Source organism: Danio rerio, chromosome 15, assembly GCF_052040795.2.
Source record: "Danio rerio strain M-AB ecotype USA chromosome 15, GRCz13ab, whole genome shotgun sequence".
Taxonomy (NCBI): domain Eukaryota; kingdom Metazoa; phylum Chordata; class Actinopteri; order Cypriniformes; family Danionidae; genus Danio; species Danio rerio.
Genome location: NC_141035.1, coordinates 34,176,719 through 34,189,327, shown reverse-complemented (window position 1 = coordinate 34,189,327; position 12,609 = coordinate 34,176,719). Strand labels below are relative to the sequence as shown.

At 35.4% G+C, this 12,609-nt stretch overlaps 1 protein-coding gene and 1 pseudogene across 2 annotated transcripts; both read left to right on the top strand.

Moving 5' to 3' along the window:
- On the top strand, positions 2,458-2,955 carry or2.13p (odorant receptor, family 2, member 13, pseudogene; annotated as a pseudogene).
- Positions 6,954-8,796, top strand: or42e3 (odorant receptor, family 42, subfamily E, member 3). 2 transcript variants are annotated; one of them, XM_087283355.1, is made up of 2 exons: positions 6,954-7,052; positions 7,145-8,796. In XM_087283355.1, the coding sequence occupies exons 1-2, from the start codon at positions 7,035-7,037 to the stop codon at positions 8,153-8,155; spliced, it is 1,029 nt and encodes a 342-aa protein (XP_087139481.1). In that variant the 5' UTR covers positions 6,954-7,034; the 3' UTR covers positions 8,156-8,796. The 2 variants fall into 2 exon arrangements, with proteins under 2 accessions (XP_087139481.1, NP_001122244.1); NM_001128772.2 differs by lacking the exon at positions 6,954-7,052 and having other exon boundaries at positions 7,143-8,442.
- Positions 8,797-12,609: the final 3,813 nt, after the last annotated feature.

Genomic DNA, 12,609 nt, shown 5'->3' with positions numbered 1-12,609 from the left:
AAACTTCATGCAAAGTGGTATTTTCCAACATGTACTTATAAGTAGAAATGTGTGTAAATATAAGCACATCTCAGAGTATGCACAGAACGTTCTGGCTGAAAAGCAACAAAAACCCATTTTAAAACCCATTATTTATAAATATATCTACATATGTCCAAGTTTGCTTTAATTAGCATATAAAACAACATTAATCAATTATGTAATTGCGTTATGGACAATATCTGTCTTTAAAATGACAGTATTTCCAAAATTAAAGTGTTTATTTACAATGATTCCAACTCAATCCACCTTAAACCGTTTTACATTTTTAGATTTATTCATTATCAAATCCAAGTGTGAAAAATAAGACCCCAAACAAGTTGACTACCCTACAGAAACCAAAAACACAAGCGTACTGGAAGAATCACATACTTCCTAGCTAATCAGCTTTAAAATATACACAAATAGATTCACAAATTGTTTTTAAAACAGTAATCCATTTTTTCTATTAAGTTCTGTATGTCACAATTGGACCTTGAAATCAAGTCTCTGGTGTAGTGACTTGAGATATGTACCACTGAGCCACAGGGGCAGTAATGTTGGACCCCAAATGAAACACTCAAAGTGTTTATTAATAAAATTAGCCAACATAGGTTATTCTCAGATTGAGACATGCAAAAAAATGTTTTAACAGACAAACATAAAAAAAAAAAAAACTCCACAACGAGAGAAAACAACAGGCAAAACAAAAGTCTTACTAGGCGCAGACCTGGATGACTATTGACCGCAAGACAGCTCATGGAGTTCAGACTCAAAAACCTAGTGAGATACAAAGAGACAATCGCAATTTAAAAACCCTGGCTGGAAGCAGTCGCAGGTGATCAGAATAAGGTAAATATGAACACATGAGGAAGAACTGAGGTCGAGGGGGCCACTAGGTCCTGTAGGGAGAAGACAAGACAGGTTTTAATAATGAGGTATGAAATGTAAGATTAGTTCTAAAAGAATGAGGAAGAAATAAATGATAAAAAACAGGGTTAACAGGAGGTTCAAAGGAGAGTGTTTCTGGCTTTCCTCCAGGTTAGCTGACAACGTTGGACGAAGTATTGGGCTGTAATGCTCTGAAATCATGGTTCATTAGTCTGCTTGGTTGAAGGCAACTTGGACCGGGGAATGAACCAAGCATCCGAAGAAAACTGGTTAACAACTACCAGTCATCGTGTACCACGATGACAATGTTGCCCTGGTAAGGGGGAAGTCTTGTAATAAATTCCAATAAAAACCAAGGCCTGTGGGGAAGAGGTAAGGGATAGAGCAGATCCTGAGGTTGCTGATGTTTACTAAAAGCTTTGTTGGAGGAATTCAAGGGTGCGGGCGCTACCTGTGTGGGAGGTCAAAGGAAACTCATGTCCCCACTGATAGACTTGAGCTCAAACTGATCGAGGAACATACTGGCTACTCAGTGGACCACTGCTTGGATCAGGTTAATTGGCCTGGACTTTACACTCCACCTGTTCCGGATCCTATATAGAAGGAGCAACAATCCTTGAACTAGGAATCTAGGAACTAGGTCTTTGCAGTGTCTCTGGAGAGTAGGCTCGGACAAGGCATCTGGTTAGGGATTCTTAGTGCTGGTTATATGTAAGTAAGAGTGTACTGACATCTATTAAAAACAAGGACCATAGAGCCTGCCGAGGATTCAGCTGCTTTGCCTGCTGGAGATATTCCAGGTTCTTATGGTCTGTACGAACCTGAAAAGGATGTTGAGCCCCCTCAAGCCAATGCTGCCACTATTTCAGGGCAAGTTTCATGGTGAGCAGGTATTAATTGCCCACATGGTAGTTGTGCTTAGCATCAGACAGGCATCCACCTCCACCACAAAGGGTCTGTCTTGGTTTTGGATAGAGAGAATGGGAGCAGAAGTAAAGTGGTGCTTGAGATTCAGGAAGGCCCCCGCTGCCTAAGGTCGTAGCTAATTTTGACTCTTCCTCCCCTTGTCAGTGCTGTCAAGGGAGCCACCGCAGAAATGAAATTCTTAAACATTGCAAAGCCCACAGAGCGGTATACCTCCTTAACTGTGGAAATGGGCAGTTGAGAACAGCCTCAATATTTCTAGAGTAACTTCATCTCCATGTTACCAGGGGTGACAATGAACCCAAGAAACTGTGTCTGGCCTACATGGATCTCAGATTACTCAGGTTTGACATAGAGAAGGTTTTTAACAAGTCTTTGGTGAACCTTGCTGACATGCGCCTCGTGCTTCTCCACTGACTTAAATATTATTATATCGTCCAACTACACAAAGACAAATATATTGAACATGTCCCAATTTACCTCGTTAATGAGTGCCTGGAGCATGGCAGGGGCATTGGTGAGGCCAAACAGCATCACAAGATATTTATTGTGGCCCGTGGGGTATTGTTAAATGCCGTCTTTCATTCATCTTCTTGCCAGATTTGCATGAGATAGTAGTGAGTGAAACTCAAAATTTGTGAGTTTTTTTGCTTTTTTTGTCTCATTTTGCTTTTTTTATACATTATGCTGCCAATGGTCATTGTTGGCCTTTCATATGTGTATATTTTCTTGCTTTGACCAAAATTACAACTTGGGAAGGACATTTAAAAGCATTGAAGACCTGTGTGTCTCACCTGTTGTTAGTAGGAATATTTTTCCTTCCTGTATACTGCACATACACAGCACAAATTATGCTTACTCTTACTCCTAATGCCAGAATAATCAGCACATCTCTGTCATATACTATTCCAGCAATGCTAAATCCCACTATATATGTTTTAAACACAGCTGAAATCAAAGATATAATTAGAAAATTGTTTAAAAAGAGACTGAGGCCAGTTAGTAAGAACATTTTAAAATAATTTTTTCACCAATTATATAAAAAAATTGCATGCTAGGGTCTAACAGAGGTCTTTTTTACAATAAAAAATAATAATAATGTCATTGAACAATGTATTTTTTTCCTATCGTGTGCTGCTGTCTTCTGAAATCCAATACTGTTATCTTAAGCTTGTTTATTAATCAAGTTGATTTCAAGTATTTGTGTTGCTTACTGATATCAAGACACATAAGAACAAGTATTTTGACTTTTATCTGCAGTCATTGCTGTAGTAGGTTGAAATTTCATATATGGCACACTCAGTGTCTTCCATTTATTGTTCTATATTTTCTGCAAAATTATAAGATACGTGATTTGTAATTTATTAATAAGTATGTTTGTCTGAGATCTGCAGATGTAAATTTAGTCTGAAATAATCTTTACAATGTTTGGGATGATGCCTCATTTGTGTGATTGAAGACTCAAGTTTAGTTAAAGTTGTCTATTCTTAAAATTAAATTTAAATTTAAATTTGCAATGCCCTGATTTGTATTTTCAAGTATTGACAGATATTTCCTATTGTTTAAACCTGCTTATTGTATAACTATATAATAATTTAATAATAATACATTTTATTTATGATTTGATCTTCTTAAATTCAAATCCATAAAGATATACTAATAAACTAATAAATGCAACCCAATAATAACTGCAATTACTTGTTTAATTTTATTACCTAATAATAAAAAATGTCAGTGATGCCAAATGTTTAAGTCTTTTTGTTTTCTTTAAAATACGCTTGGTGAAATCATGTAATCTGTAAATATTTCACCGCTTTAGTAAAATGTGGTCAAAATCATGTCATGTTTCATAATTTGTAAATACAGTATATATGACATAATGAAATTATATACAGAAAAATAAAAAAATTGACAAAAAAAAAATAGAAAAAAGATGAGAAGCTAGTGGAGCAGAGGTAGACAAGGGAAAAAAGGTATCGAGGACCTGGTCTGGGTGCTATATGAGGGGCTGTAGACTAAAACAACCAAACTGACTACCAAAGTGGAGCCAGAATGAAGCCAGCTAACCAGGTATTACTTGTCACCACCACATTAGAGCATTTAGCCCACATCAGAACTGAAGAAGAAATCACTGTTTATAAAGTTGTAACAAACATGTAATAAACATTAGCTTCCATTGTTATTCAGGTCTAAAGGTGTGATGAGATTGTTTATGACCGCAGCTGTAGGTGTAATGTGAAGTGGGATGCTAAAAACAGAGGTGCGGATCCAAACGCAGGTTTTTTATGAGCATGGTCAGGGAGGCAACAGTCAATACTGGGGCAAACAGATGTCGTAGTAAAATATCTGACGAATGGTCAGTACAGGCAGGCAGAAGGCAATGTAAACAAACAAACAAGGCGAGTGTCAAAAACACAATCTTGTACTATCAAGAGAAGCTAATACATTTTGTACCAAAGTACAGTAGGCCTAGTATTTATCAGGCCCTCTTTTTTTTGCGATTGCTGAATCCAATGCAAAATAAACAAAAAGTCAAACATTTTTGCGATCCTGCAAAATTCTTAATTTAAATGCAAAATAATTACAAAAATGTAAATAATCTCATAAAACATCCAATTCCAAACCATATAATCAAATTATATTGAATTCAGTTTGCATTTAATTGTTTTACATGACTCCTAGATGTTACATACGCAGCTCACAGGGCGTATTTGAGTGTTTCTTGAAAAATGACATCTCACCTGTACCCTCACAGTCATTACATTACATGAAGGGTGGGGGAGAAATTACCATCGCAAAAATAAAAATAATAAGAAGTATTGCAAAAAAACACAAAGAAATCATGAAAAACTAGGGGCTCTGATTTATTAAGACATTGTATTGTGTTTGTCAGTGTGGTGGCGCTGTATTCACACTGACCATGCAACACAGACTGAAGTCTAGCATTGTCACTTTTTCATGCATTTTCGTTGGTTGACATTTGACATAGATAATACAGGCTGCAATGTCAAATTTTGAGAGATACTCTGCCGTGATGACAAATTTTCTCATTAAAATGTGGAATTATAATTTTAATCAGCTAATTTGGTCATACAGACAAGAGTAAGCAGTAGCAGATTCTCAGATAAGTTGCTGTATGGGCTGCGTTTAAAGTGCAAAATGGACTTCATCTAAAAACTTGGTTTTGAACAATGATTGTGCCACACATAAAACAGTTAATTGCTTTTGTTACACATGCACTAAAATTTTTCCTTTCAGTTCAATTCATCTTTATTAATATAGAGCTTTTACAATGTAGATTGTGTTAACGCAGCTTAACTTAGAAATTCTAGTAGATTTTCAGAGTTTAGTTTAGTTTAGTTCAGTGTGGCTTAACTTTTACTGCTGAAAGTCCAAACATTAAAGAGCAAATCCATTGATGCACAGCTCCACAAGTCCCAAACCAAGCAAGCCAGAGGCGACAGTCTTGAAGAACAAACCTCACCAATTGACGAAAGTAAAGGAAAAAACCTTGAGATGGACACAACCATTTTCTTTTGGCCAAACTTCTGTGCAGACCTGCTGTCTAGACGCCAGAGGCTGAAAAGTGGTACAGTATGGCACGATACAGGTCACCTATATGAGGCTTGCATTTCCACTGCCAAAAGGTTACCAATGGTACCCACGCAACAGATAGCTCACAGTCAGTGCAAACATCTCTTCTGTACAGTATCTTGAATCTTCACTAGCACATGTAATGTCCAAAAGGTGATGGTAATAGATAAACGTGGCAGTTTGTTCATGTTTAGGTTGCTGAAAGAATAATTTGCTCCTTTGTTTTTTCCAGCTTCTCCTTTGTTATTTTCTAGCTTCTCTCTTGCGTTTCTGAAGATTTAGAATGAGTGAAGCACTTTAATAATCTCGCGCATGTTATTATCATCAGCTCAACAAGTTCTTTATTTCAAATATAGACACGCGATCATGAGCTCTCTGGAGAAAATGAAACTGCTAGCACTTTTAGACGGCCTCGTAAAACAAAAACAGGACAAGGCAGATTTTGTTCTTCTCAGCTTTGTGGCTGTTCACCAAGATGACAACAAGGTTTGTTTGAGCTCAGGACGACCATGGCTCATTATTATATCTATATATTATTATAGTGTAGTGTCTCGACTGTGTTTTAAAAAATGGCGGTTTCTTTGTTTTTCTTCTCCTGTTATTGCAGAAGTGAGTGACATATCTCTGTAAATCAGTAGCATCCCGTTGCACGTCTAGCTCCACCTTTTGGTACCTTTTTGTTGTGAAGTACCTTTTACAAAGGGTACCCAAAATTTTGGTTAGGTTTGGTTCGCTTTTAGATACCATTTGACAGTGTAAACGGCCATAAAAGCATACCGAACCAAACTGTACCCTACCACTCAGTGAAAACGGGCCAAAGGGGTCCAGTAACAAATTGCTCAGTATGATTACATGTATTGTTACACTCCTACCTTATTCCAATGGACCCCAACAAACATTTTGCTGACTATAAAAAACTTTGCAATTACATACGGTGCCAGTTTGTTGTACTAATCCAAACTGAAAAGTCTGGTAATACCAGTGTTCTGTTAATTTGTCCTATATCTTGTTTAATTGTTAATTTAATAAGTAGGTAGCAAATCTTGATGAAGAAATATGCTACAGATTTTGATGTGGAGTGGTGTGATATAAGGTTATAATATCACCCTAATATTCCCAATAGCTAACCCCACTCTTAAACAATTTAAATACAATGTTGGTGACATAATGCGATGGGTAGGATAAAATGTCAGGACACCTTTGCTACTGTATACTGAAACTTTAATGAGAGTTAGTTGACAGGCATACATTACGTTGCTTATAGTTGTAAAAACAATTTCATCCATATACTTCTATATAATATTCAGTTTGTATTTAATGAAGAGAACAAAACATACATATTGTTTAATAGATTTCATAATTGCTAAAACATCAGAATTGGTGGTATTGTACTGTACAATACATATTACATCATTGTTTTTTCTGAATTCTCTCATGAGTTGAATCATGTGATATATTTGAATTTGTGACACGGATAGCCAGTGGTCCCTGCAGCATGAGAAAAAAAGGATGAGCATTTATAGCAGAGTACTTTAATCCAAAGCAGCTCAGAAGTTTTTTCTTGTTGCCTCTGGCTCTAAAAAATAACTACATGATATTCCAATATTATGCAAAGTTACAGAAAGGTATGTTTTGACATTGTATTTGCCATTTTAAAATGACAGTTTTTGTAAATTCTCTAGATTTTCATTGTTCTGTTTCTTATATTTATTTTCAGCTTGCTCGAAACAACAAAAGCAAATCTGCAATGAGTTCTGTAAATGCAAGTTTTTCCCAGAATATCTCCATTGTTCATCCTGAGAACTTTTTCATCATTGGACTTACGGGTATACAGCACAGTGGTTATTACTATATATTTTTATTTTTCACATATTTTATATCTGTAATTGGGAACTCTGTAGTTCTTCTCATTATAGCTCTTGAGAGGAATCTGCACAGTGCAAAGTACATTGGTGTGTTTAACTTGGCCTTGGCTGATATTGGTGAAACTAGTGCTCTGATTCCTAACATGATGAAGAATTTTCTGTTTGACTCTCAGTACATCTCCTATAATGGTTGCATGGCAAATATGTTTTTTGTGTTCCTCTTTAGTTCCATGCAAAGTTTCACTCTTGTTGTTATGGCATATGATCGTTTAATTGCAATTTGTTTGCCGCTAAGATATCATGCTATTGTCAATAATACCAGTATGATTTTAATGACTTTAGCAATTTGGGCATTTAATACTTTTGTGGTGGCCTTGATGGTGTCTTTGATCAACCGACTTTCATTCTGTGAATCCAATATGATACAGAGTTATTTTTGTGATCACGGGCCAGTTTTTAGGTTGGCTTGTAATGACAATAGCATGAATAAGATTATGGCATATGTCATTTCAGTTCTGTACATTTTAGCACCAATGGTCGTTATCGTCTTTTCATATCTGGCCATTTTTCTTGCTTTAATCAAAATCACAACTTGGGAAGGACGATTAAAAGCACTGAAGACCTGTGTGTCTCACCTGTTGTTAGTGGGAATATTTTTCCTCCCTGTATGCTGCACATACATTGCACAAGTCTTGCTTTATCTCACACCCAATGCCAGAATCATCAGCACATCTTTTTCGTATGCTGTTCCTCCAGTGCTAAATCCTATTATTTATGTTTTAAACACAGCAGAAATCAAAGACATTATTAAAAAAATGATTAAAAACAAATCTGCACCGATCAGAGAGAACATTTCAAAATGATTCTGTAACATTTTTTGTTATGTGATTGGGTCTGAATGACAGTAGAAAAAAACATCTCTGGGAAGAAGTTTTTTTTTGTGCTATTTTTTCCTATATAACCATCTTAAGAATTTACTTTTAAAGACAAAAAATGCAACCCAAACAATTCAGATTCTTAAAAAAATAAAATACATGAAACTTTTATGTTACGGTTTTTAATCCAGCTGATTTCTAGTGTTTCTGTTTGTTTGATATTGTACTGCAAAAGAAGGAAAATATTAATGTGACTTAAGTGAGAAATCGGTGCCACAGTATGTTGACATTTCATATTGCCTTAATCCTATCAATTACTGTCATTTACAAGTATTTTTGTTTCTTTTCTGCTAATTCAGTGAGAAGTGTGATCATTTTAAATATTACTTCTTGATGTTTGTGTTTTCATTCCAAGTGTCAATTTTAAAATGACCCTCTTTTTTTGTACAGTAATACATTTTTAAATATGAAACCATGATACACACAAATGTAACTTTGCATTTTCCGTTTATTTTTTCTGTTTTTAAAGCTTATTAAAATGACAGCTTTGATGCCTAAAGCTTTGATTCAAACATATGAACATCTAAAATTTATTTTAATTTACATGAATAAAAGTCGACTTGCATTAATGTAAAGTCTCAGCCTCATAAATGGTCTTTTACTGCTATCTGCTGGTAAGTTCAAATAGGCACATGTTGGATGATTCCATGTAAAACTCTCAGATAATAAGCCTGACACTGTCATTCAGATTGTATAATATTCCATAATAATTTATACCTCTTTAAATATGGAAGCCAATGTTTATTCTAAAATATGCTTGCCGGTGTAACTTTATCTAAATTTTGACAAGAATGTCTTAATATGCTTTGTTAAAAACTCTAAAATGTTGCAAGAATCTGTTATAAAAAGTATCTATTTGTTTCCCTACTGTATTACACACAGATCATGATTTTTCATTTTTTTATTACTCCTTTGAGGAAAAAATTCTTATAAAAAAATATTTGTAGTCCAGGGTGTCAATTTATACATCACCTGAAAGCTGAATAATTAAGCTCCCCATTTATGTATAAACTTAGTTAGCATAGCACAATATTTGTTCGAGATACAATTATGTGAATTAAATGTGAGGGTTTAAAATACAATGCTGAGAAAATCTCTAGAAACTTTAAAGTTGTCTAAATAAAGACACTGCACTGTAAAAACATCAAAGGAGAACACGTTTTAGTGGTTTTAAAAACCAAGCTGACTGGGTAATTTGAGCTGTATCTGCAGTGTGAGCTTGTTTTCTATTAAAATGTCTAATAATTGTAAGATTATTTGTAAAATATTTTTTACTCCCACCATCTCAAATTACTATTGCCTTTCTTTATGTTTGGTTATTTAACTTTATAGTCAAACTACAGAGGATTTCTGTGTCACCCTGGATCCTGATACCAGGCCTTGTAACCAACAGCTTGATTATTAAAAAAAGGTAAAACAAAATTGTCATAAAGGTGGTGCACAGACACACATCCCCGATATTCAGCATTTGGTGCCTCTATGGTGATGAAATTTCCAATTTGGATCATATGTTTGAAACTTTAAGGGGTAGAAACTGAATTAACCCATGTCCATACATTGCCACCAAGACTCAGTTGAGTCAAGTGCTAGAAAATGTTCATTTTATTTTTTTGCCATTTTTGTTTTTCTTGTAAAAAAAAAAAAAAAAAAAAAAAAAACCCTAAAAGGTCTTGGTATTATTACACCCTAAAATAGACACATTTACACTAGCTGTTCTGCTTAGACAACTTTATAAAAAAATATTAGAAACAATTATAAAACCAGAATAGGACAATAAGAATTGTCATAAAATTTTAAATCATGGTTTTCCTGAAAATAAATGTGATATAATATTTTTGGCATATCAACCATCCCGACCTCATTAAAAAAAAAAAAAACTTGACAGTGCTATACAAATAGTTTAAATAAACTTTTTAAAGTTAAGCAAAATCGTGTCCATTTTCACACAAGCCGATGTAACTGCCCATTTGTTGTCTATTTTTCTGGTTTAATCTGAACCTAAATATTGACAATCATGGCCTAATATATGAAAACTTATTATAGTTTTGATTGCTTCATATAGACTTGAAATAAATATTCCCATTGACAGTGAAGGTTTTTTGTGCACTGTTAACCAACTTGTGTTCTAACCGCCTGCTGTGCCTTGCATTTTTGACAAAACGCACTGTGCAACTGCAGTTGAACAGAGGTAAAGTCCCTTAATAGGGCACCTATGATGCAAAATCAACTTTTGGAAGCTGTTTGGACAGAAATGTGTGTAGGTATAGTGTGTCCACAGTCATATTTGTGTGATACAAACACAACTAATCAGTTTGTTTTTGTCCTGAGGTTAAAATAGGAGCCATATCCCAGTGCTTTTGAAGTGTCCATCCAATCTGACCTCATAAATCGCATGACAGCAGCTTCAACTTCTTGAAACAAAAAGGCTGCTGCCATTTTGGTAGGAGATTTGCCATCAAGACCCAGTTGGACAGTTTCGGAAAATGTGATATTTCCCCATTCAAATTGAATGCCTGTGAGAATGCCAGAGAGGCATTTCAAAAATGGCTGCCAAGTTAAATTAATTGCTTTAAAGGAGACCTATGGGAATTGAGAATCATTAGCAATTTGTGCCCAGGGCTACATTAGAAAAGAAAAGCACATCGTGGCTGTTGTATTTTAATCATGATTACGCATTTCTTTGTTTATATGGTTTCTGGAACTGTCCTACACCAGACTTCACATGCCAGGTACGACATCATACAAAATGAACTACCAAGCAAACTGACCATTAAGGAAAAGCTGACCATGAACCATGATCATGGATCACAATCGCGTTTAGGTTGTTTTTGTTATTATTTGGTGCTAGTGTTTTCACTATACTGGAATTCTGGTACCAATCACTACTGAATTGTCTAAAACGTCCATTTCCCGCTAATATTTCAGTGCTGTTAAGCATGTTTTTAACACCGCTGATTGGCATTGTATTCATGTGCTTAACAGAAATGATTATGAATGGCCGTAAAGGTCATCAGCTCACTGCACTTCCCCAGTTTTCACCGAGCTCGAAAACAGATACAAGGACACTTAAGTGTTTTAAAATCACGTTGATCTGCTGGTCAATCTATGAGCTGATATACAAGCGATCCGCTGATGAATCGACTGATCTATGTGGCTTTGAAATACTCAAGTGTCCCTGTATCTGTGTTCCCATTCTGTGAACAGCAGTGAAGTGAGGTGAACTGATGACCTCTATGACCTCTGTTGAGCATGTGAACACAATGGCCAATCAGCGGTGTTTGAGTATGCAATCAAGAGTGGACGTTTTAAAATTTTCAATACCGATTGGTACTGAATTTATAGTATCATAACAAAATTTGTTGATATGTGAAGAATCCCCATGAAAGCAATTATTTTATTCATCAATAATATGTCCCTTTAAATGGCATTTTTTAAAACAAAACTCATACCACCCCATAGCATTAGTTTTACCCAGAAACTTCAGGTAAATGTATGGTGAAGCATGAAGATAGCCCTGATTATGTATTCCTAATGAGCCTGGGTTACAAAAAAGACGATTTTAGAGCTGAAAAGTGTTTTTAGTGTGATCCCTTATACATTATATTATAAAATAAACAAATTCAAAGAAAGGTTTAATTCACTTTCACATGCTAGGATTAAATGACGCATGTATTAGATATATGACAGTAGGCCTATAATACTGACTAATGCCTCATTCACGCTAGCAGTGACTTTGTATCTGTCTGTCACTCTGGGTGGCGACCTGCTTCAAACGCTGATCTGTGAAGCTATGTACAGCACGCACACAACCGGCCTCTGAGCGAGCTGCGAGAGCATCACCTGAGCACTACTGGTGCTCTTATTTGCTGTCGCTCAAGAAAATCGCTTTTGATTTGTATAGAATTGAAAGATTCTGAACTTTGTCTTCCGACATGCTCACCTGGTTGCCAATGGTCGATCGCATAGACAGAGGTTGCCTGAAGTTGCTCGCTCTTCGTTAAAATGAACAGTTGCTTTGCCACTGCGAGTCGTAGTGTGAATGAGGCTTAAAGCTATTAGATGATAATAAATACACAATGACTTTTACAATTATATCCTTTTAAAATTGTTTATTTTATGATGAAATGATTATTATAGTATTATAATTATTATTAGTATAACTAAAAGAGAGCACAAGGGCAGTTGTTTTTATGTAAAAACGCATTGGTATTACATCATTGTGTTTTCTGTATGCTCTCAAGAGATGAGATGCGGATATATTTAGGTTCACTGAAACAGACCGCCAAAGATCTCGGTGGCATGCTTGAATAAGGACAAACGTTTATGCGGTATTGGTTCCGTCGAGTTTACAAGACAGTCACTGTCATTGCTGGCTCTAAAAC